Here is a 25,838-nt window from a genome sequence, read left to right on the forward strand (position 1 = left end):
AGCCTGGGGAGTAGGGCAAGGGATGGGAGCACATCTCGTCCAGGGCAGGGTATGGCGTCAGAGCACGCAGGTGCTGTGGGCGGGTGGAAAGCAGCCTCAGAACTCAGGTGGGAATGCTGCCTGGGGGGGGGGGGTCTGTGAAGGGCAGTCTGTGAGGAGGGGGGATAGTGGGACAGTGGCCCTGACTCTGTTTCCCAAGAAGAGGTCACTCCGGCTGAGACCCCTGACACCTGTGCAGCCTGCGCCCTTAACCAGGCCGCCCTGCTGCCGCTGCCACACGCCCATGCTGATCAGACGGCAGAGAGCCCACCAGGGCAAACCCTGCTCTGAGGAAAGAGCTGCTTGGACGCCGGGGCCGGCAGCCCTGGAAAAGCCAGGGACATAGTGGAAGGCGGGCAACCTCCTTTACAAACAGCCTTGAGGGCCTGGGGAGGACGGCCGACTCCAGACCCCCCACAGGTGTGCAATGTGGCGAGCGTGCTTCCAGCATCTCCAGAAGGCGGGCTGCAGCGGAAGTGGGGACGCCCCAGAGACCTCGGAGCCATAAGCTGCACGTGGACTGGAGGGGGCGCCCCACGGAGACCTCAGAGTCCATGCAAAGCCTCACGTGGACTGGAGGGGGCGCCCCACGGAGACCTCGGAGTCCACGCAAAGCCTCACGTGGACTGGAGGGGGCGCCCCACGGAGACCTCGGAGTCCACGCAAAGCCTCACGTGGACTGGAGGGGGCGGCCCACGGGGACCTCAGAGCCATGAGAAGCTGCACGTGGACTGGAGGGGGCGCCCTACGGAGACCTCAGAGTCCACGCAAAGCCTCACATGGACTGGAGGGGGCACCCCACGTGGACTGGAGGGGGCGCCCCAGAGACCTCAGAGCCCGTGCAAAGCTGCACATGGACTGGAGGGGGCGCCCCACAGAGACCTCGGAGTCCACGCAAAGCCTCACGTGGACTGGAGGGGGCGCCCCACGGAGACCTCGGAGTCCACGCAAAGCCTCACATGGACTGGAGGGGGCGGCCCACGGAGACCTCAGAGCCATGAGAAGCTGCACGTGGACTGGAGGGGGCGCCCCACAGAGACCTCAGAGTCCACGCAAAGCCTCATGTGGACTGGAGGGGGCACCCCACGGAGACCTCAGAGTCCACGCAAAGCCTCACGTGGACTGGAGGGGGCGCCCCACAGAGACCTCGGAGTCCACGCAAAGCCTCACGTGGACTGGTGGGGTGGCCCACAGAGACCTCGGAGCCATGAGAAGCTGCATGTGGACTGGAGGGGGCGCCCCACAGAGACCTCAGAGCCCGTGCAAAGCTGCACATGGACTGGAGGGGGCGCCCCACGGAGACCTCGGAGTCCACGCAAAGCCTCACGTGGACTGGAGGGGGCAGCCCACGGGGACCTCGGAGTCCACGCAAAGCCTCACGTGGACTGGAGGGGGCGCCCCACGGAGACCTCGGAGTCCACGCAAAGCCTCACGTGGACTGGAGGGGGCGCCCCACGGGGACCTCGGAGTCCACGCAAAGCCTCACGTGGACTGGAGGGGGCGCCCCACGGAGACCTCGGAGTCCACGCAAAGCCTCACATGGACTGGAGGGGGCGGCCCACGGGGACCTCAGAGCCATGAGAAGCTGCACGTGGACTGGAGGGGGCGCCCTATGGAGACCTCAGAGTCCACGCAAAGCCTCACATGGACTGGAGGGGGTGCCCCACAGAGACCTCGGAGCCATGAGAAGCTGCACGTGGACTGGAGGGGGCGCCCCACAGAGACCTCAGAGCCCGTGCAAAGCTGCACATGGACTGGAGGGGGCGCCCCACAGAGACCTCGGAGTCCACGCAAAGCCTCACGTGGACTGGAGGGGGCGCCCCACGGAGACCTCGGAGTCCACGCAAAGCCTCACGTGGACTGGAGGGGGCGCCCCACGGAGATCTCAGAGTCCACGCAAAGCCTCACGTGGACTGGAGGGGGCGGCCCACGGGGACCTCAGAGCCATGAGAAGCTGCACGTGGACTGGAGGGGGCGCCCTACGGAGACCTCAGAGTCCATGCAAAGCCTCACATGGACTGGAGGGGGTGCCCCACAGAGACCTCGGAGCCATGAGAAGCTGCACGTGGACTGGAGGGGGCGCCCCACAGAGACCTCAGAGCCCGTGCAAAGCTGCACATGGACTGGAGGGGGCGCCCCACAGAGACCTCAGAGCCCGTGCAAAGCTGCACATGGACTGGAGGGGGCACCCCACAGAGACCTCAGAGTCCACGCAAAGCCTCATGTAGACAGGACAGACACTGGACAGAGTCCACGCAAAGCTGCATGTCGACACGGCAGACACGGCACTGCACAAGGAGGTCACATGTGGCTCCCCTCGGGTGCCCATTCTCTGAAGCACGAGCAGAACAAATGCACAGGGCATGGGGGGATGGTTTGTGTCGGTCACGGCCTGCACGTATCTGGCTGACCTTGCCCTTAACTTACTGTGGATGCTGAGTGGGAAAATCTCGGGAGAGCTCAGACCCCAGGGAAAGCTACTTCTCATCGCCAGAGGCCGCCCCAGCCAGCGGTCAAGGGACCCGAGCCCAGAGGCCGCCGCTGCTCATCCCCACAGGAGGCACAGGAGTGGGGACTCCCAAGAGGCAGCCACAATTTGGGCTGGACACGGGCTGACCCAAAGCTGCATAGCCACGGGTGCTGGGAAGCTCACGCCCAGACACCCACCTCTGGACGCCTTCCACCAGCGCCACCTCGTCGGGCGAGGAGGAGATGTAGACACAGGACTTCCCCGAGTCCGGTGACTTCCTGGGGCCATCCACGTCATCGTCGTCCTTCACCTGCACGGTGTGGCACAGGCAGAGAGCCCGGAAGAACAGCTCCTCCCGCTCCTGAAACAGTCCAGAAAAGAAGTCCACGCCTGCGTGCCCAGCAGGCAGGAGAGTGACCACGCACGGCATCGGACAGCACAGGACAAGAGGTCACGTGGTGGTCTGTAATGCCCGGGAGGCTGGAAGGACGGTGATCCCTGGTGAGAACAGATGGTGTTGGAGACATACTCCTCCAGGGGCCCCAGCGGCAGCTTCAGCTGTGCAGCACCGAGCACGTGAGCAAATACTGGGGCAGTTGGCAAAGCACACACAAGCGTCCCCCGGCATGGGAGGACTGTGCCGGGTGCTGAGGGACGGTCACGCTCTCCCCAGATAACCCACGTTTGCAGAGCACCTGCCACACACCCAGGGCTTCTGACAGCAGAGGCTGGTCTGCAAACAACTCTCAGGCAGGAGCTAGCATCCCAGCCCTGCCGTTTCAGAGGGTGGAAGGACGCTCAGATGTGTGTGCATGCGTGTATGTTCTGATGTATGTGCATGTGCTCACTTGGGCAAATGTGTGCGCATGTGTGCACATGTGTGTCTTATGTGTACTCCATGTGTTCATGAGCTGGATGTGCTTGCACACATATGGTGTACACCCTGCTCAGTGCACATGTGTGTGTCTTATGTGCACGCCATGTGTGCACAAGCTGAACATGCTTACACACACAGTGTATACTCTGCTCAGTGCACGTGTGTGTCTTATGTGCACTCCATGTGTGCACGAGCTAAACATGCTTGCACACACAGTATACACCCTGCTCAGTGCACATGTGTGTGTCTTATGTGCACTCCATGTGTGCACGAGCTGAACATGCTTACACACAGTGTACACCCTGCTCAGTGCACATGTGTGTCTTATGTGCACGCCATGTGTGCACGAGCTGAACATGCTTACACACAGTGTACACCCTGCTCAGTGCACATGTGTGTCTTATGTGCACGCCATGTGTGCACGAGCTGAACATGCTTACACACAGTGTACACCCTGCTCAGTGCACATGTGTGTCTTATGTGCACGCCATGTGTGCATGAGCTGAACATGCTTGCACACACACGGTGTACACCCTGCTCAGCACACACGTGTATGTCTTATGTGTACTCCATGTGTGCAATGAGCTGAACATGCTTGCACACACATGGCGTACCCTCTGCTCAGTGCACATGTGTGTGTCTTACATGCACTCCCATGTGTGCATGAGCTGGCTGTGCTTGCACACACATGGTGTGCACTCACTCTGCCCAGCAGCCTCTGCCCTGCTGGTGCAGACTTCCTGGGGTGATTCTAACGTGAGCCTCAGTGACCAGTCCCTCTCTGATTTGGCCTCTCAGAGAAGCCCACCGAGGGTGCCCGCCTGTCCTGGACACCCCGAACAGAAGCAGGCGCCTTCTGTCTGTGAACGAACCTCACACACATCCTTGGGTAGTGCAGCCCAAGCTCACGCTCCCCCACGGGGGGCGGCCACTTACCCGGCCACTGACACTGGGGGAAGAGTCGATCATGTCGATGCCTGAGGAGTCAGGAAGCACCTGCCCGTTGCAGATGACATGGGGCACATAGACGTGGCCCTCAATGCAGCACTCCTTGAACTCCATGTTGTTCTCCGTGAGCGTGCCGGTCTTGTCTGTGAAGACATACTCCACCTGTGGGCGGCACGCACCGCTGAGGCCGCGGGCAGAGCGCTGCGGCTTCCCTAGGCTGCAGGTGAGCGGCGGCCACCGCGCCCCTGCCCCAGCAGCTGGCAGGGACTTGGAGCGGGCGGGGCTCTGCTCACAGCGGGGCAACTCTTCTCCTCCCAGGGGCGCCCCTCGGAGGGGGCCGGGGCTTCACCTGCTTTGACAGACGTGTGAGGGGCAGCCCTGCACCGTATTTCACAACACAAGGTCAAGGCTAGGAGAACTCCCTGGAAGGAGTGTTGACATGAGGCTGACAGAACTCAAAGGACAGACTCTGAGATGTATTAAAGATAAGGAGTTTTAACTTCCAAATTTGGAGAAACGTCCAGGTTAGGCCTTCATCGTGAATAATCTAAAGGGAGCCGTGAGCTCGGGATCCTGTCCACCTGAGCGTGTGGCTCCCTTGACCTGACACCCAACCCCAGGACAGGAAGGTGAGCAGGAGGTGGAGTCGGGAGGAGGTGCAGGGCGATGCAGAAGGGAGCTGCGACAGCCAGGCGGGCGTCCCAGCCTGTGCCCTCCCTCCTGGGCCATGCAGGAGCTGTCCCCAGACACCTGTGGCAATGGATTACAAGCACACAGCACTGCTCTCCTGGAAACAGGTGGTCAGCCCCAACGCCCGCAGCCTGAGTGCCTGCTCATCCTCTTTGGAGGACGGTGTGGGGAGGGTCGTGGCTGCATCAGAGCGCACCTGCCCACCTGCCCCTCCTCCCACAGACCCCAGGACCCCCTGAATCACAGCGAGGACGAGTGAGAGCAGACCTGGCCCAGACACAGGCTGGGGCCTGGGCGAGTCCCACTGGTGAAACCTGGGAATCGCACAGACGTTTCTGCGCCCTCGGCACGCACTCGGAGCCTCGCCTCCGCCACACTCCACCCCGGCTTCTCAGCCATGGAAGCGGAGGTGGGGCAGGACACTGGTTCTCCAACAGAGGCCCTCGGGGCCACTGCTCGCGGAGGCCTCTGACGGCACTGTGTCCGTGGACACCCCTGATCCTGTATCCTGGCAGCTCCCTCAACCGTCCATCAGCTCCAACGTTTCTCGAGTCCTCGGGTTTTCAGTCTTTGTGATCACGTCATGAGCGACAGGGGACACTGTCACATCTCCCTGTCCGATGCGGACGCCTTTTACTTCTTCCTGCTGCCTGCCAGCTGGGGGGGGTGCGCCCCCGGCCCTTTCCTGGTTTTAGAGAAAGCGTTCCGTTTTTCTCAATGGGTAAGACACCAGTGATGGGTGTGTCGTGTGTCTCCTGCTGTGTTGAGGTTTGCTCCTTCTGTATCTAACTGGTTGGGTTCATTTTTTTTTTTTTTTTTACTCGAGAACGGATGTGGAATTGTCAAATGCCTTTTCCAGATCTAGAGAGGATAAGAAACCACCACAAGGGGTGTGGAATATGCTAGAATGCAATCAGAAGCCAAACTCATCAGCAAATGCCCTTCACCGGAGGCGACTGAAGGCCTCTTCGTCCACCTGGGCCCACCTGGCTGTTCACGACATGGACCTGGGACAATGACAGAGCAGTGTTTAGCCACCAGTCCACACGGTCCTCTAGAAATACTCCTCAAAATCCCTCCCATTAAGGAAAAGCTAAGAAATGACCACTTGTGAAATGGCTCTTCTTGCAAATAAAGGCTGGCGAGGGTTAGCCCGAGACGTGGCAGGAAGGCCCCGAGGGCCGGGAGAGCCAAGGAGATCAGCCCTCCCTCAGCAGTGGGCTGGGCATGGGTGGGCTCTGCCTCTGGCCTGGTATAGGTGAGGAGGGGCAGTCACTGCCACTGGTGGTGGCCCAGGGACCTGACGTGCACCGTCTGTCTGCACGGCCATCGTGCCGTTTCACAGACCAGGATGAGGTCACTTGCAGCGTGCACGCCATCGTCACTGCAGAGCAGGACCTGCACGAGGCGTTCTGGACCCCTTCAGCACTCGTGAAAGCTTTGGCGTGTACCTCCTCAAAGCCACGCCACACTCAGGGGCCCAGAACGGCACCCCCACTTCACCCCATCAGCATGGCCTCCACGCCACCGAAGCACAAGCTCCGCCTAGAAAATGCGGAGTTCCATGCCCCAGTTGATGCGATCCACTTCAGAACTGAAAAGGCACTGCCGGCTTCTGTGTGAATGAAGCTCGGACAGCTCTGTGTCCTGCGTGCCTGACGTAGGGATTCGCTCAGGTGACACCGGCATAGCCCTGCTCGGGCGCAGCGTCCCCACCTGGCACACAGCAGGGTGGCACAGCGTCCCCACCTGGCACACAGCGGGGTGGCGCAGGCGTCCCCACCTGGCACACAGCGGGGTGGTGTAGGCGTCCCCACCTGGCACACAGCGGGGTGGCGCAGGTGTCCCCTGTGTGGGCGCAGCGTCCCCACCTGGCACACACTGGGGTGGCACTGGCGTCCCCCCCTGGCACACAGTGGGGTGGTACAGGCATCCCCACCTGGCACACAGCAGGGTGGTGCAGGTGTCCCCTGTGTGGGCGCAGCATCCCCACCTGGCACACAGCGGGGTGGCGCAGGCGTCCCCTGTGTGGGCGCAGCGTCCCCACCTGGCACACAGTAGGTTGGTGCAGGCGTTGGTAAAACACAGAGGGCCCCAGGAGGTACAGACCTGCCCCAGCTCTTCGTTGAGATCAGACGTGTTCACCAGGGGCCCCTCCCCCGTCTCCTCGTCGAACATGTCCTCGTCCCAGGTGATGAAGTAGGAGCCGAGGAACTTCTGCATCTCCACCGTGACGTACATGGACACCGGGATGATGTAGTTGAAGAGGACCATGAAGGCCAGGAAGTCAGTGAAGGCCCTGAGGAACTGGGACAGAGGGGAGCAGCTGCAGGCAGGGCCCAGGACACAGTGCCCTCTGCAGGCACAGCACGCCGGCTCCCAAGGGCACGGGGAGACCATCACGCACACGACAGCATACGGCAAATGCCTCTCAGGATTCGTTCCCTGTGACTGCCGTGTTACCAAACTGACAGCGATAACCAGCAGACGCTCACAGCAAGCTTGGCAGAAATGACTCCTCTATGGTTCCGTTTTCATCTTTGAAGCTGTGCCATGCTTGAGGGAGAGACCGGCTGGCAGAGAGCAAAGCTTTGGGACCAGGGACTGGGCTTGTACATGGCCTGCTCTGGCCTCACAGGCAAGGGGCCCAGTTTGCACAGGGGACTGCGTCTGCACATGAGTCTGGGTCTGCACAGGGGACTGGGCGTGTACACGGCCCTGCTCTGGCCTCACAGGCAAGGGGCCCAGTTTGCACAGGGGACTGTGCACACGAGTCTGGGTTTGCACAGGGGACTGGGCTTGTACACGGCCCTGCTCTGGACTCTCAGGCAAGGGGCCCAGTTTGCACAGGGGACTGCGTCTGCACACGAGTCTGGGTTTGCCAGGGGACTGGGCGTGTACACGGCCCTGCTCTGGCCTCACAGGCAAGGGGCCCAGTTTGCACAGGGGACTGTGCACACGAGTCTGGGTTTGCACAGGGGACTGGGCGTGTACACGGCCCTGCTCTGGCCTCACAGGCAAGGGGCCCAGTTTGCACAGGGGACTGCGTCTGCACACGAGTCTGGGTTTGCCCTGGCCCAGCTCTGGACTGAGAGTCGGCCCTTTTCTCCCCTGAACGTATCACGAGTGTGCACCCATGATTCCGGTCGTTAAAGCATTTACGGCACCTTGCAAACAGGTGCTGTGCTGGGTTTTGTGGACACCACAGGTGTGAGGGCACCACCTTCCGATTTCCCACAGCAGCGTGCAGGTGCAGGTGCACCGGGGTGCAGCCTGGCCCATGAACACTCTGGGTGCCCACACACGCTCTGGTTTCACAGAGCTTCCATCAAGCAAGCTCCCCTCCCGCGATTCTCTAACCCATCGCCACGACGGCCCGGCCCGCGCTGGCCACAGCCGCCTTCTCCGCACCAGGTTCCTCTGCCGCTCCGACTGGGTTTTCTGATTGTACCACGGCTCGTCCCGGAAGGGCTCGCTCTGCCACACGTACTTCAGCACAGTGTTGACGAGCGCTTTGCTGACGAGGATGCACAGGTACACGATGAGGAACACATTCATGGATCTGCAACAAGAGGGCCGCTGTGGGACCGCGGGACCACGCCACCACCCCACAGCGCACGGCCCAGGCCCTTCCTCCTCATGCTGGGAGGCAGCAGAACGAACAGAACGGGACACGCTTGGAAGCAGTGCCCGACCTGGCACGGTAAGCATGCCGACACAAGATCACGTGTGTCCGTGTTCACGCGTGGCCACTGCTTGCACTCGGGAGGCTGTGGGGGACAGACCCAAGTGCTGGGAGGACTGTCTGATGGCTGGGATCCCCGGGTTGACAACACCCAGGACTCGGTTTCTCCTACCGCCCAGTACCAGCCAAGAGTCCTGGCCCAGTGTCGGGGAGAAGGGGTGCTCTGTGTGGGAGGGGCCAGGATCTCAGCGGGTCTCACAGACAGGTCTGGCTCTCTGTGGATGTGTGGGAATACAGCTTCCCTGACTGAATCTCTCCTGTCACAGCGGACCCGGCCCCAGCTGGCCTGAGGTCCATGACCACGTTTCCTGCTCAACTTGCGAGCAGCAGGTAGGATGTGCCTGGCTGAGTCCTGGGAGGCCGTGGACCTGGCTCTTCATTAAGTGCTCCGGAAACCACTGGGAAAAAAGGCCCAGGCCACATTCCTTACAAATCCCACCCTTGTCCTGACACCCCATCGGGAAGACGTTTCTGCTAACACTTTCCCTGGTGGAACCAGGCCAGAAGACAGGCGCCTGCCAAAGAATCCCAGAGCCAAAACGACCCGAGGCTGACCCCTGGGCACCTGCCACCGACTTGGGAACCAGGACAGTGGGAGGACTCCAGGCACGTTGGGGCCAGGTGAAAGGCATGGCCACTCACCTCCCACACAGCCCGGGGCCCGCCCCTGGAGCCCACCACCTGAGACACCACAGCCCGGGGCCCGCCCCTGGAGCCCACCACCTGAGACACCACGGCCAAGGGGGGAGGGGCGGCTCCAAGGCCAAGGGGACGCTCTGGCGTCCCTGGTGGAGAGCAGCAGTTTGAAGTCCCAAGTCTTTCCCCGCGCCGACCACGGGGCGTGAGCCTTACTTCTCTACTGCAGATCTCTTCTGGGACTTGGACTGGTAGTTCAAAGCCATCTTGGTCTCCATGCCGGTGTAAATAGCAACTCCTGCGGGGCAGAAGGCGAGCGCCATGAGCACGGTGCAGGCGCGGCGGCCTGGCCCAGGCAGGCCCTCCGAGTGCTGGGGGAGGGGACGCTTGGACAAAGCAATCCGATTTTTAATGTCAACCGGCATGCGGACGGCTCCAGGGCCCCAGCCGGGGCCTGCACACCGGAGGCTGCTGGGCCACTTCCTACGTTTCCCGCGCTGGGCTCGCTGACACCGTGCCACACATGCTGCCTCATTTAAATTCAAGTGTGAGAAACAACCCACAGGCCGGGGAGACGACCAAGGAACTGCACACACGGAGCGAGTTCTCGTGGGCACAGCGTACGCCTCTGCGTGGGGCATGGCCACGCCGCGAGCCGAGGCAGCGCTGTCGCTCAGGCCAGCCCGACGCACCGGAGCTGGGCTCACGGCAGCTTCAGAAGCTGTGGTTGCCGACTCGCCCACCACAACACTCACCGAAGACTCTCTCGGTGTTCTTCAGTGTGGCTCCTCTCAGAAGCAGGTTTTCGGAGCCAAGCGGCCTGTGGAGACGCGGGGCGGGTCAGGAGCAGCAGAGGCGACGAGACGCGGAGGACGCGGATGCCCTCAGCGTGCGGGTCTCACTGGGCAGGGAGGGGCTCTGTGCAGGCATCTCAGATGCAGCTCACCCAAGTTCCCACAGGCCCCTGCGCCCTGGAACATGCCTGCTAGGAACGCAAGGTCCCCGTCCTGCCCAGACCCACCGACCCGGGTCTAAACGTGTCAGCCACACTCCCACGAGAGGGAGCATCAGGAATGTCTCCCAGCCCTTCCAAGTGGGGAGCCCGGGGCAGGGCCCAGCACCCCAGGGGTGAAGAATGTTCTGGAAGGCCCAAGTGGCACACACGGGTGACCCACTGGGCTCTCCAGGGGCTCAGGAGCCTCATTGACGGCAGCCCTGTTTGGAGGAGGAGGCTGGGTGTGGGATGCGGTATTATACACACGGGGCATCTCTGAAGACACATGACCCGCACGCCTGGAACCCCCCGGGCCTGGCTCCCTCAGGGGAAGCAGCGACACGGGGGAACTGAAATGCCCTCCTTGTAGCAAGCACGGAGCCCCCAGCCCCACAGGCACAGGGCTCAGCTCCCCACTGGTGGAAATCAACGCGGCTCGATGCTCACTTCCTCGCAGGGAAGGGGCCAGAAGCAGAATTCAGACAACCTCCGGCTGGTCACCCCTCGGGGCGCAATGGGGGGGGCTGAAGGCATCTGCTCTTTGCTTCTCCCCTGCGCCCCCTTTACCACCACTGCCCGTCAGAGATCAGGAAGGTGCCCGCTGCCTCCAGTCCACGCAGCGCAGGTCACCGGCTACGGGTGGGGACAGGGGCCACGCTGCGGGCGAGAGCTGGCCCGGGGCCTCAACCTCACTCGCTGCCTCAGCCAACTGTCGCTAAGCACGCAGCGCCCTGCACTGCATGGGGCTGTCAGGTCCTGTTGGTGTGTCGCTAACACACACGCTCTCACACACACTCTCACACATGCACAGGATCACACACACGCACGCATTCATACATGCCCACACATGCACACCCGTACATGTTCACACACACGCTCTCACACATGCTCATCATACACACACTTACACATATGCTCACACATATGCTCATACACGCACATGCTTGCACATGCATGTACATGCCCACACATACATGCACATGCTCACATAGACGCACACATACGCACGCACATGCTCACATACACGTTCACACACATGCAGAAGTTTTCACACACACACACATATACTCACAAGATGCACACATATGCACGCACACGCTCACACACACGCAGAAGCTTGCACACACACGCATATACTCACAAGATGCACACATACGCCCGTCTTCGCCTGGTCACCTGGCGGCTCCCACCCCCTCAGCTGGGCCTGACCCAAGGCAGGGCCTGGGCGTGACGGAGAGTAGCATATTCCAGAAGGAAGGCCTCTGCATTAGCCGTCTTTGGCCATCAGAGCCGTGTGCATCTCGGTGCGCAGAGGACAAAGGACGGGTGCTGGGGCTGGGGCTGGTCCTGCCCTTGACCTGGGAGTGGTGCTGAGGCCCCTGACCCCGGCCTGGGAGTCGCACGCTTGTCCCCAGCATCAGTACTTTGCCAGCATGTGCACACGTGTGCTCAACAGAAACCAGAGAAGGGGCACACTGCACCCTTCAGTGAGCGCTGGACTCGGCCCCGAGCAGGACGTGGGGAATTCTTACCCACACAGGACTGCAGCCCAGGCAGTCCCCTGAGCACTCACCTCACCACAGGGTCACTCAGGTCACTGTAGATGTTGATGCGGCCGACAAACCTGGCGGGGGAAGCCACGTTACTGGGCAGTGCCAGCGGTCCTGTCCCTGACAGGACGCTCTGCCATGTCCCTCTCCACCTCCAGAGGGCAGCAGTGAACTCTGGGGAGCCAGGGGCTCAACCCAGCTCCTTCCGCCCCCTTGCTGACTTCCTGTCCCGAGTGGCTGGGCTCAGGGCTCAGCTGGCGCCTCTTACCCGTGGTTTAGATTGAGACTTAAAGAAAACCTGGCTCGTTCCTCTCGGTCACTTCGAGTGTGTGTACAAAAAGCTTCAGATCTGCAGGCTGCCTGGCTTCCACGCTGCCTACGTCTGACCTGGTCTAGCGAATTCGAAAGTAGTAATGCCCGTGCCCTTCCCAAACAATGAGGCCAAGCTGGGGCAAGAGAGTGGCGACCGCCTGGGGACCCAGGACCCCGCTTACTTGTAGAGGTCGGGCTGGGGCTGCTCACACTCGATGGTAGCCTGCAGTCCCCCGATTTCCTCCTCCGTGCGGAACCCCTTCGTATCCTGGACGGCATAGTGAGTCTGCAAATGACACGGAGCATGAGAGTGGCCCTGCCATCCGCACCAGCATGGCACTGGGCTCCATTGCGGTGCTCACAGACAAACCTGGCTCATGTGGGGCAAGACGCACAGTAGGGCTGCTCACACACAGGCCTGGCTCACCCAGGGAGAACACGCACAGCAGGGCTGCTCACACACGGGTCACTAGGAACAAGACGCACAGCAGGGCTGCTCACACACGGGTCACCAGGGAGAACACGCACAGCAGGGCTGCTCACACTCGGGTCACCAGGGAGAACACGCACAGCAGGGCTGCTCACACACGGGTCACCAGGGAGAACACGCACAGCAGGGCTGCTCACACACGGGTCACCAGGGACAAGACGCACAGTAGGGCTGCTCACACACGGGTCACCAGGGAGAACACGCACAGCAGGGCTGCTCACACTCGGGTCACCAGGGAGAACACGCACAGCAGGGCTGCTCACACACGGGTCACCAGGGAGAACACGCACAGCAGGGCTGCTCACACACGGGTCACCAGGGACAAGACTCACAGCAGGGCTGCTCACACATGGGTCACCAGGGAGAACACGCACAGCAGGGCTGCTCACACTCGGGTCACCAGGGAGAACACTCACAGCAGGGCTGCTCACACACGGGTCACCAGGGAGAACACGCACAGCAGGGCTGCTCACACTCGGGTCACCAGGGAGAACACGCACAGTAGGGCTGCTCACACTCGGGTCACCAGGGAGAACACGCACAGCAGGGCTGCTCACACACGGGTCACCAGGGAGAACACGCACAGCAGGGCTGCTCACACACAGGCCTGGCTCGCCCAGGGAGAACACGCACAGCAGGGCTGCTCACACATGGGTCACCAGGGAGAACACGCACAGCAGGGCTGCTCACACACGGGTCACCAGGGACAAGACGCACAGTAGGGCTGCTCACACACGGGTCACCAGGGAGAACACGCACAGCAGGGCTGCTCACACACGGGTCACCAGGGAGAACACGCACAGTAGGGCTGCTCACACTCGGGTCACCAGGGAGAACACGCACAGCAGGGCTGCTCACACACAGGTCACCAGGGACAAGACGCACAGCAGGGCTGCTCACACACGGGTCACCAGGGAGAACACGCACAGCAGGGCTGCTCACACACGGGTCACCAGGGACAAGACGCACAGTAGGGCTGCTCACACACGGGTCACCAGGGAGAACACGCACAGCAGGGCTGCTCACACACGGGTCACCAGGGAGAACACGCACAGTAGGGCTGCTCACACTCGGGTCACCAGGGAGAACACGCACAGCAGGGCTGCTCACACACAGGTCACCAGGGACAAGACGCACAGCAGGGCTGCTCACACACGGGTCACCAGGGACAAGACGCACAGCAGGGCTGCTCACACACGGGCCTGGCTCGCCCAGGGACAAGATGCACAGTAGGGTGCCAGGCGATTTTACTCTCCCTCTTAGTCTTCCCCCGCAGACCACCCGGATGCACGGCCGCGCTGGGCGCTCTGGAAACCTACACTGGACATGTCGGCCATCGCAGCAGCTGCCACTGGGCTCAAGTGCAGGGGCTGCACCCTCACTTCCTCACACTGCCCTGCACGTCACGGCAGCAGGGGCAGGTATGTGAATCGGCCACAAGCCGCACTTGCCCTTAGCTGCTGGCGTCGCACAGCACACACAGCGCTCACCTGCCTTCACCCTGCTGTCCGGGGGCCCCAGGTAGACACTGCCAGCCTGGGAGCACCGTGAGCAGGGCTTGGTGGGTGTGGGGCCAGAACAAGGCGGGGTGTGGCCACTGCACCATCACCACCACCACGCAGCGCACCCAGGTGCTCACTGCGTCACAGCACCTTGGGGGAGCCCTAATCGTGTCCCCACTGGAGCCCTGACAGACCTGCCCTATATCACAGACGTGAAGTCCAGAGAGGGTAAAGGCACCCACAGCTGCGTGACCAGTCAGGGCCCCTCCCACACTCTACTCTGGCCTTCAGAACGGGGTTCACACAACTCCAGTCCCCCGAGCCAAACCCAGCGCACGGCCGAGAACACGCCATGACAACGGGAGTCTAGGCATGCCCACCCCCACTGTCCTCCAGCCTGGACCAGGGCAGCGGCCACCCCTTCATCCAGACAGAGGGACGCACCCAGAGGCACGCAGCGCCCATCACTCGTGTCTGAGCCTGACCAGCTGCCCTTGGCCATAGGACGGTGTCCAGAGGGCAGCTCTGCCGGTGGAGGCCTGGGCAGCTGGGCCCTTGACCTCCCCTCAGGCTCCAGCTCACAACAGATCCCGAGTCACCCAAGGACCCCCACTCCCCGGAAGGGCTGCTGCCCACGAGTTCTCCCGGGACAGGGAGGCGCCACACGGCAGATGTGAAGCCCACAGGGCTACAGGCGGTGACGTCACCAATCACTCATGACACACTGGCAAGCTCGGGGGCCTTTGGGGAGAAAGCTCCCGACCCAGGGTGGACTGGGTCGCTCACTGCTCAGTGGTAGCTTTGTAAATTAATGTCATGGACACAGCTGAAGCCCCCCAGCCTTGCTCGTGTCCATCACGTCCCCGGAAAATTTTACACTTTGTAAAAATTAAAACTTTAAAAACCAATGGTGCCATGTGTTTCTTTTACGATTGCTAATTATAACTCCTACAGCATCAGCTTCCAGTTCAGGACTCCGTACTGAGCAGAAGAATTAACTCCCAATCCTTATTAAGACACTGTTAACAAAAAGACACTCGCCCAAGACATATGTATGACCTAGGACTGGGTGTGGCAGGTGGGGACACTCACGCTGACTCACGAAACACCAGCCTTTAGCATTCCAACAACTGATCCGTGGACCCTAGATGGCTCGGCTCCGGGGAGGCAAGCTCCATAACCCAAGGTGGTCTAAGGCCACAGACGTGAGGGGCGGCAGGAAAAAGGTGGGGAACACCTTGCTCCCCAGGTTCCCACGATAACCACTGCAGCCACTCTCGGGGCCACACAGCTACGCCTCGCATGAAGGTGCACGGGCGACACGGTTGGAACCCCGGAAGCAAGGCACGGTACCTTGTGGCTGGACTCGCCGTCCAAGCTGGCCGTGGTGACGTGGCAGGTTCCGTCGGCCCGGTTGCTGGACAGGAAGATCAGGTCACAGGGAAACGTCTCGTCCTCCTTGACCATGACGATGTCCCCCACCTACAGCACAGACCACAGGAGCACCAGTGAGAACCGTGTCTCCACGCATCCCATCTGATTCAGGGCCCACCACGGCGCTCGCCCAGGAAGCCCCGTGCATGTGGGTCCGACAAGGGACCTGCACAGACCTGCCCAGAGCTGGGCGGCGCCAACATGGGGCTGACAGCCCACTGCAGTGAAGCCATGGGCAAGCGTCCTGAACCGAGGACCAAGCAGCACGAGTGCCAGTGGTCCACGCCAGTAGCTGTGCGGGAAGGACGCCTAGGCAGGTGCTTCCTCAGCCAGCTCGGAGCTCTGCCAACGTGTAGACGTCGGCCACCAGACCCCGTGCACGGCACGGCAGCAGGAAGTCACGCAAATGGCTTCTCAGAAACTGACGGTGTGTGTCAGGCGGGCGTTTAAACACAGGCCACCCTGATTTGCACCTGCCAGATCGCGTCAGCAAGGAGGGCGTCTCCAACACAGTCCAGACAGGTCCTCTCCCAACGGTGCGCAGACTGTGTGTTTGGAGGGGAAGAGATCCCCACACACCCACCGCCTGGTCAGGGCTCCTGGGGACACTTGCCTTGCTTCCGCCTACACAGCACATGGGGTCCCTGTACAGCACACTGGAGGCACAGCTCACACGCATCTCTGTGAACTCTGAACCTGCAGGGGTCCCCCTGTAAGTGGCCTCTGTGCTCAGTGACAACCCTGTCACAGCCCCAGCAGGGAGCTTCACAGACGCAGGTGCACGTGGAAGGGGCAGAAGCCGCACTGCCAAGATCACGCAGGCAGGCGGGACTGACGTCCATCCCTGTGGGGGCTGGCCAGGCAGCTGCCGGCGTGGGGCGGGTGGGGCTGGGGTGGAGACCAGCTGAGCAGTCAGAACCCAGAACAGACCCTCGTGGATGTGCTGCCCTGAGCTGACGGTGGCACAAAAACCAATTTAACAAAGGATGCTGGGGTGAATGGCTGTCCAGAGGGGTGATCTCTGACCAAGGCTCACCCTGTGGACAGAGACTAACTCAGAACCAGTCACAAGCTTACATGTAAAACAAAAAAATGCAAAACTTTCAGAAAATCATAGCAGAAAAATCTCTGGGCTCTAGGCTAAGCAAAGGCCACCAAGAGCACAGTGCTGAGACAAAGGGCGGAGAACTTGCGAGATCCTGGTTATGTGACGATGGACAACCGCCCGGGGGTAGAGGTTGTGAGATCCTGGTTATGACGATGGAGGTTGTGAGATCATGGTTATGTGACAATGGACAGCGGCCCGGGGGCAGAGGTTGTGAGATCCTGGTTATGACGATGGAGGTTGTGAGATCATGGTTATGTGACAATGGACAGCGGCCCGGGGGCAGAGGTTGTGAGATCCTGGTTATGTGACGATGGACAGCGGCCCGGGGGCAGAGGCTGTGAGATCCTGGTTATGTGAGGATGGACAGCGGCCCGGGGGCAGAGGCTGTGAGATCATGGTTATGTGACGATGGACAGCGGCCCGGGGGCAGAGGCTGTGAGATCCTGGTTATGTGACGATGGACAGCGGCCCGGGGGCAGAGGTTGTGAGATCCTGGTTATGTGACGATGGACAGCGGCCCGGGGGCAGAGGTTGTGAGATCCTGGTTATGTGACGATGGACAGCGGCCCGGGGGCAGAGGCTGTGAGATCCTGGTTATGTGAGGATGGACAGCGGCCCGGGGGCAGAGGTTGTGAGATCCTGGTTATGTGACGATGGACAGCGGCCAGGGGCAGAGGTTGTGAGATCCTGGTTATGTGACGATGGACAGCGGCCCGGGGGCAGAGGTTGTGAGATCCTGGTTATGTGACGATGGACAGTGGCCCGGGGCAGAGGTTGTGAGATCCTGGTTATGTGAGGATGGACAGCGGCCCGGGGACAGAGGTTGTGAGATCCTGGTTATGCTGTGAGATGCTGGTTAAGTGACGATGGACAGCGGCCCGGGGGTAGTGGAGCAGACTCCGGAGTGTGTGCCGAGATCCCTTGCGATGCCACCTCAAGAAGCAAACCCAGGCCGCCCTTCTGCTGCCAGGCACCTGCAGTCCCGGGAGACCTGGCCAGCGCCCACGGGAGACGATGCTCAGGATTCTGCTCTAAGAAAGGCACGACTGGGCTGGCATCATGGTGATGCAGGTAAGCCGCTGCCCGCAACACCAGCATCCCATGTGGGCACTGGTTCATGTCCCGGCTGCTCCACTGCCAATCCTGCTCCCTAACGGCCTGGGAAAGCAGTGGAGGATGGCCCAAGTGCCTGAGCCCCGGATACCCTTGTGGGAGACCTGGAGGAGGACTGCTGGCTCCTGGCTTCGGCCTGGCTCAGGGCTGGCCATTGCAGCCATACGGGGAGTGAACCAGCAAATGGAAGATCTCTGTCTCTCCCTCTCTCTCTGACTCTTCATTCATCTGAGAACACGGGCAGCTGTACAGAGGAGACAAAACTGTCATACTCAAGATTGGGGACGGGGCCTCGGCTCCCAGCCGTGGGTACAGACGGCCCACAGCCACAGCTGCAGCAGCGAAGGCTTTCAAGGAGCACGCCCGAGCGCGACGTTCAGAACCAAAGCTGGCAGCCACTACTCACCCGCAGCTTCCGACTCTGCTTCCGAACGAGCTTGCTGTGCTGGATGAAGTGGACGGGACACTGGTTCATGGCATTGTCCGCTTTATGGCGAAGCCAATCTTCATAACCCTGAACAGAGGGCGGAAGGCACACGTGTGACTAGCTTTGAACACAGCTGTAGCCTGCAGGGTGCATTTGTTCAAAATGAGGGCCACGCTACCCCACACGGCATGGACACTGCTCCACGGAGATTCGCCTCACTTTAAACATTTTTACTTATAACTGATACAGATCGGTCACTACACTTCTGTACATATCCAAGACAGGATCAATGCCTAAAAGGAACACATCTCAGCAGCACTCAGGGCTCCGCTACAACACACACGGTGTCCTGGACCCCGCACTCCTCTGGGCGAAGCATGGTCCCCGCCCCCACACGCAGTGTCTGCTCTTTAGACTCGCACACGGGAAGGTCTTCAAATGCTATGGAATCAGCTAACAACACTGTTGTCCCAATGCTACGGAATCAGGTGACGCTTTTGTTCCAGTGCATAGTATTGGGTGATGCTACTGTCCTAATGCATGATATCAGGTGACACTGTTGTCCCAAAGCTACGGAATCAGGTGACACTGTTGTCCCAGTGCATGGTATCGGGCGACACTGTTGTCCCAATGCGTAGTATTGGGTCACACTGTTGTCCTATTGTATGGTAACGGGTAACACTGTTGTCCTAATGAATGGTATTGGGTGACACTGTTGTCCTGCATGGTATTGGGTGACACTGTTGTCCTAATGAATGGTATTGGGTGACACTGTTGTCCTGCATGGTATTGGTGATGCTGTTGTCCTAATGCTATGGATCAGGTGACACCATTGTCCTAATGCACGGACTGGTGATGCTGCTGTCCCACTGCTATGGATCAGGTGACACTGTTGTCCCAATGCTATGCCATCAGCTCACACACACTGTTGTTCTAATGTATGGTATCAGATCACACACACTGTTGCTCCCATCTGCATTTCCAGAACAGAAGTGAGAAATAAAATTCAAAATCAACAGTAAGTAACTCTTCAATGCTTCCCACAGCTTTGTATTTAAAAAGCGCGAATCCAGACACACTGAGGACTAACTAGACTGCAGGACCCCAGCAGCCCTCTGCACAGCCCACACCTGTGCTGGGGACACAGGGACCCAGGTCTGCAGCCTCGGCGACTCCACAGGAGTCAGTCTGCCTTCTGTCCCCACCACTGCTTGTGTCCCCAGAGGGCTGCACTCAGTGCCGTGTGAGGGATGTTCTGGATGTTTCTATACAGACTAACGTCAAAAAAGCACAGCCTACCACAAAGAATCTGGCCACCAAGAGTTAAATTAGAGGTTTTCATTTTGCAAATTATTCAGATGTCTCAAATAAAAGTCAACCTAAAACCACTGACGTGCAAATATCACCAGTCAAAAAGTTGGCAGCAGATAAGGGACTTGAATCCAGAACGTATGAAAAATTTTTACAACAAATGCATAAAAGAACAAAAGATACAAGTGAAAAATGAGCAGAGATCTAAGGAAGACAGAGAAGCAGGTAGGCAACAGGCAGAGGAGGAGAGGCCCAGCACACTGTCACCAGGGACGTGGACATGGACACAGACGCTGTGGCAGACAGGGTGGACGACTACAGAATGGGAGCACAGCACCACGTACCCCACATCACACGGCACCAGGCAGGCCCTTCAGAACCCTGGAGCTAGTCCACTCCCATGTGTGGACACGTCTGTCTACTCCCAAACACGATCCCCACAAGACCCGCACACAAATATCCTAAGCGGTGCCATTCCCAAGTCATCACGGGAACGACCTCAAATGATATCGGGTGATAAAGACGTTGTGCATGGAGACAGCAGAGACCGCAGCACTGCTGGGAGAAGTGGCAGGTGGGCAGAACCTGAGACTCGTTCTGCACGGTGGTCCCTGGCTCACGGCCCACGTCGCAGGGCACCAGGTGGGCCAGCATGCTGCCAGAGGGTCTCCATCCCAGGCCTCGGCAAGGAGCCGGATCTGGGCTCGCACAGCCGAGGACACAGGGGTCAGCAACTCGCAGGGAGGGGCGTGGCCTCGGCTGGCTCAGGGTGTGAGGACCACCGCTACTGCTCCAACTCAGAGGACGGCAGACCAGTAACCGCGACGCCCGCCCGCTCTTACTCCAGATCAAAACTGTTACCAACAGATTTCTGGGAGTTCTCTGCAAGCTAACCTAACCCTGCTTTGTAGGACAGCACCACCCAGCGAAGCTGACGACTTCGCTCCCTCCCACCTGCAACCCCTTACCTGCTTGATGGCTGTGACGGTGATGACAAAGAAGAGGGGCAGCCCGCTGGTCACGGGGCTGGTGGGCGTGTCGATGATCAGCTGCAGGTGAAAGGGAGCAGCCTCAGCATCAGCTGGGAGGACCTGAGGCAGGCGGGCCGGCCCCTGCCACCCCCGCCGGCACCTGCTCTTCCCCATCTCAAGGCACAGTGCTGGTCGCCCACTGCAGCCCAGCACGGGTGGTGGGCAGGTGGGCGGCACATCACACTGCCCTGCCCACCACCACGCCGCGGGCACGGTCCTCTAGCTGAGCCGTGCTTGCGGAAACTGGTCAGGAAGCAGCAGAGACACACGTCCGATGCCTGCGTTCTGCTCCATTGCTCCCTCTGCGTCTGGCGGCACGGTTCACGCTACCGGGATGGCTGAACACGGGGGAATGTGAACAGTCCTCCAGCACGGCTGACACACCGCTGCCAGCTCACCCCCTGCTGGGTCTCTGTTTAGACCCAGGACTCTGCGTCCCCGCTGCTCGCCAAGGCCCGGGGTCCCCACCACACACCCACAGAGCCCTCCCACGTGTCTCCGCCTGAACAGGCCTCAGAGCAGACACACTCTGTCCTTGAAAACAAAGGAACGGACTGTGGGCAGGGCACCGGGCCTGCGCCTGTCTATGAGCGAGCCGTACGTCAATCACCGAGACGGAATCATCACATGCACATTTACGTCAGCCGGTGACGACCACCGTCAGCTTACCTGCACCAGAAATATGATAAGAAAATAGAAGTTGGCGATTCTTCTGAATTGCTCAAACAGGTTCTTGGGTATGAAGTTCCAAAACGTATACTGCGGACAGGAAGACAAGAACACGCCGTTTCGTCAGATTTTCCTTCCTGGGGGCTACACGTAGCACTGGATCTCCAAGTACAGTTTTAGTGCTTTTAACATAAAGGTTTCATTTTAGGCATAAAACTCGTTGTTCAAAATTGGTGTTTTTTTAAAGATGTATTTATTTATTTGAAAGGCAGAGTTACAGAAAGGCAAAGGCAGAGGCAGAGACAGACAGACAGAAGTCTTCCATCTGCTGGTTCTCCACAAATGGCTGCGATGGCCGGAGCTGGGCCGACCTGAAGCCAGGAACCAGGAGCTTCTTCCAGGTCTCCCGTGTGGGTACAGGGGCCCAAGGACTTAGGCCATCTTCTACTGCTTTCCAGGCCATAGCAGAGAGCTGGATCAGAAATGGAGCAGCCAGGTCTCAAACTGGTACCCATATGGGATGCCGACACTGCAGGTAGCGGCTTTACCCGCTATGCCACAGTGCCGGCCCTGGAGTGTTTCTAGACCACCACAGAGACTGCATGTTTGCTCCTAAACCTGGCACGGAACTCAGGATAAAAGGCAGAGCAGCCCAGCAGGTGCCTCACCACGCACATGGCTTTCATAAGCCACAGCCTTCGGCCGCGCGGCCAGCAGCGTCCTCATGGTCTCCCTTGTCTGTGACTGCGTGGCTGCAAGCCTGTCTGCAGTCCTGGCAGCACAGGGCGAGGAGGGGCTGTCTCAGGGACGCCCCCTCCTCAGGGGTGTGAGCGACACCACCGTCCAGGTGCCGTTAACCTGCAGTGGACACTGAGCCTGGACGCCGCCTTCGCCTGTGGCTGTGGGCAGGGCCGAGCCCTGGGCAAGGGCTCCGCCAGCCCGTCCTGGTCTTTTGGTCCATCCGCCGTTGTCCCCGACGCGAGCCTCAGGGTCCCCGCAGGGCTGAGGCTGCCACCGGCCGAGTCCTCGTGCTCACGCTGAGAAGTGCCAGGAACACTGACCGCGGACGCCTGGCACCAGCCTGGCACAGCCCTGACTGCCCACTGTGTGTGAATGTGGCTTTTCTGTAGATCTGAGGGAAGATCTTGTCTCTGCAATGGGATTTAGTGAGAAAGTTACTTTCCACTGACTTTGAAAGGAGCTATGCAGGAAATACCAAAGTTATTACGTAACCGTGGCACGTGTGTCCTGCTTCTGTGGCCAGCACAGAACGATCTTTCATTCCTCACCCATTTCTTCCCTAGAAAATACCAATTCCCAAGTGGTACCAGGGCTAGGGCCCGCCAAGAAAGCCAGCCTATCCCCAGCGCCCAGCCCACGTACTTATCCTCCACTAGTTAACCAAAAAATCCCCAAAATCCTGTAAGATGTTGCCCAGCAACAAAGGCACATCAGTGTTTCCGTCTCCCAGGGCGGGAGCTGGTCCAGCCTGGGACACCACAGCCGAGTGCCGGAGCGCAGGCCTGGCCACTCCACGTCCAGCTCCCTGCCACCGTGCGCCCTGGAGGCAGCAAGGGAGCGCGAGTGCTCAGGTCCTGCACCACCACCAGACTGAGTCCCAGGTCCAGCCTCAGCTGGCGCAGGCACTGGGGAATGAGCCAGTAGAAGGGAGATCTCTCTCCGTCTGTCTCTGCCTTTTCAATGAAAAGAGACACAAACACTTTGAAGCCCTGGGTTTCACCAGCTGGAATATTTACAAACGAGAGCCTCCTGCAGCAATCGAAGGGGCAGCGACGTGCGTGGGAGCCCTGGCCGGGAGGGGTCGGCTGCAGACACTGACGATGCTGCTCTCGGAGTGGGTGTGGAAGGTCCCTTCGGGGGAACTGTGACAACACGTGTGACAAGTGCCGTCTTCCACATGCCTCCCACGATGCAGTCCGAGGCTGTCTGCCCGAGGAGGCGGCACAAATGCCTGGCCTGGCTCCACCCCAACACCCCTCCCAGGCCCTTTCTGCTTCCTGCCAGGCACTCAGCAGGCTTCGGGTGGAAGCCCCTGAGGGAACGCCCGTGCAGCCAGACCTAGCCTGTGAGCCCCAGCTCTGCACAGCCACTTAGTGTTATCAAGGCTGTCAGAGGTGAACGCCCGAGGCAGTGCCCCAGAACCAAAACCCAGTGAGCACTCTGATCTCGGTGAGGCACTGCCCGCTAAACAAAACAAAATGAGCATCCCGTAGGCACACACACACTGCACACCAGAAAACAAGTAGACTCCTGTTCAACTGTAACCTGGCTGACCCTACACAATACAGTCCAGTGCATGTACACTGACCAAAACAGGATCCAGCTCCCTGACACAGGGCACACGGACCTCACCCAGGATCCAGCTCCCTGACACAGTGCACACGGACCTCACCCAGGATCCAGCTCCCTGACACAGTGCACACGGACTTCACCCAGGATCCAGCTCCCTGACACAGTGCACACGAGCCTCACCCAAGTACCAGCTCCCTGACACAGTGCACACGGACCTCACCCAGGTACCAGCTCCCTGACACAGTGCACACGGACCTCACCCAGGTACCAGCTCCCTGACACAGTGCACACGGGCCTCACCCAGGTACCATCTCCCTGACACAGTGCACACGGACCTCACCCAGGTACCAGCTCCCTGACACAGTGCACACGGACCTCACCCAGGTACCATCTCCCTGACACAGTGCACATGGACCTCACCCAGGGACCAAGTCCCTTAATCTGCAGTCAGCAGAGACGCCTGATCCTGGATACAGGGCATCAACAGCCTGGGATGAAGTGAATTTTCTGCGGCCAGCAAGCTGGGAACCCAGCAGAGCGCACGGTCTCTCCAGGACAGGCCTCTGAGTATGGCTGAATTACGTGAGGATTGCAACTTCGTGGATTCTTTACCTTACAGAATGCTCAGGCCGGCACGTGGGCATCCTCCTGTGTTTCCCACCGGGGCTGAGATGCCTCACCGCCTCCTATGCCTCCCCTGGAGGGCTCCTGCCCTGTGATGGCAGCTGGGGCTCACAGACCTCTGCCAGGTCCACCTGGGGTCATGGGTCTTGTGGCCCCAGACAAACTGCGAGCGAAACCTGGGTGCCATTCTTCCCCATGGCACCTGACCGCCCTGAAGCCACAGCTGTGGTTACTCAACAGATCCGGCCCCACGGGGATGCTCGTGACCGTCCTAGACCCTGGCTGCCACCTGGACGCTGACCTGCATGGGACTCTGTGGACTCAGGGGGAGTCATCTCTCATTTATGATGTGAGAAGCAGGGAATCAGGCCAACATGCTGGATTCCTGCTGTTAGGTGCCGAGCCAGCTCCACGGGGTGGTGACAACGGCAGCGCTGGCTGCAGAGAAGGGCCTTGGGCTCGTGCAGACCTCGTGCTGGGACCAGTGTTTTTGCCTCTGCTGTCGCAGGCACGCTCCCGTGTCCGAGCCGCAGCGTCTTCGTGACAAGCGGGGATCACGAGGAAAAGCGACGGGGGGTTCAGGGGGCAGATGACACAGCCCTCAGCAGTGAAACAGTCTTCCACTTCCCAATGATCAACACCAACTCTGGGGTGCGTGGCACAGTGGTGAAGACGCTGCTTAGGACTGCCACACTCCATGTCAGTGTGCCTGGGTTCGAGTCCTCGCTCTCTCCCAACTCCAGCTTCCTGCTAATGTGCACCCGGCCGGGGGCGGGGGCAGCATGTGACATATAAATACTGAAGTAACTGTCACTCACACGGGAAACCCGGATGGAAGTCCGGCTCCTGGCTTCAGCGTGGCCCAGCCTCAGCTGTTGGAGACATTTGCAGAGTGAATAGCAGATCGAAAGTCTCTGCCTGCCTCTCAAAAAAATAAACACAGCAACTTTAAAGAAGTCACTTGTGGGGCCGGTGCTGTGGTGTAGTGGGCTAAGCCTCCACCAGCAGCACCAGCAACCCATGTGGGCACCGGTTCATGTCCGGGCTGCTCCTCTTCTGATCCAGCTCTCTGCTAACGCACCTGAGAAAGCAGCAGAAGACGGCCCAAGTCCTTGAGCCTCTGCACCCACACCCGCACAGGAGACCAGGAAGAAGCCCCTGGCTCCTGGCTTCAGATCGGCTCAGCTCTGGTCACTGCAGCCACTTAAGGAGTGAGCCAGAGGATGGAAGACCTCCCTCCCTCCCCCAGCCGCTGTCTCTGTCTCTCTGTCCCCCTCTCTTTGTAACTCTGCCTCTCAAATAAATAAGATCTTAGACAAAACAAATCCTTTGTCTTTCTTTCTTTCTTTTTTTTTTTTTTTTGACAGGCAGAGTGGATAGAGAGACAGAGAGAAAGGTCTTCTTTTTTGCTGTTGGTTCACCCTCCAATGGCCGCTGTGGCTGGCGCATCGTGCTGATCCGAAGCCAGGAGCCAGGTGCTTCTCCTGGTCTCCCATGCAGGTGCAGGGCCCAAGGACTTGGGCCATCCTCCACTGCCTTCCCGGGCCATAACAGA

General features: G+C 59.9%; 1 protein-coding gene across 3 annotated transcripts in view; it reads right to left on the minus strand.

Annotated features, from left to right (window-relative positions):
- Nucleotides 1-25,838, minus strand: part of ATP11A (ATPase phospholipid transporting 11A) — a 123,386-nt gene that overhangs the window by 39,896 nt on the left and 57,652 nt on the right. For all 3 annotated transcript variants that reach the window (XM_062193924.1, XM_062193926.1, XM_062193925.1), the window contains exons 3-14: nucleotides 21,347-21,436; nucleotides 20,615-20,695; nucleotides 18,315-18,422; nucleotides 15,607-15,735; nucleotides 12,444-12,547; nucleotides 11,973-12,023; nucleotides 10,161-10,225; nucleotides 9,622-9,703; nucleotides 8,436-8,586; nucleotides 7,134-7,331; nucleotides 4,323-4,496; nucleotides 2,707-2,870 (exon numbers count right to left, since the gene is read on the minus strand). In XM_062193924.1, the coding sequence (XP_062049908.1) occupies nucleotides 2,707-2,870; nucleotides 4,323-4,496; nucleotides 7,134-7,331; nucleotides 8,436-8,586; nucleotides 9,622-9,703; nucleotides 10,161-10,225; nucleotides 11,973-12,023; nucleotides 12,444-12,547; nucleotides 15,607-15,735; nucleotides 18,315-18,422; nucleotides 20,615-20,695; nucleotides 21,347-21,436 (1,397 nt within the window). The remainder of the gene's footprint in view (nucleotides 1-2,706; nucleotides 2,871-4,322; nucleotides 4,497-7,133; nucleotides 7,332-8,435; nucleotides 8,587-9,621; nucleotides 9,704-10,160; nucleotides 10,226-11,972; nucleotides 12,024-12,443; nucleotides 12,548-15,606; nucleotides 15,736-18,314; nucleotides 18,423-20,614; nucleotides 20,696-21,346; nucleotides 21,437-25,838) is intronic.

The sequence above is a fragment of the Lepus europaeus genome, chromosome 6 (genome assembly GCF_033115175.1).
Source record: "Lepus europaeus isolate LE1 chromosome 6, mLepTim1.pri, whole genome shotgun sequence".
In the NCBI taxonomy this organism is placed as follows: domain Eukaryota; kingdom Metazoa; phylum Chordata; class Mammalia; order Lagomorpha; family Leporidae; genus Lepus; species Lepus europaeus.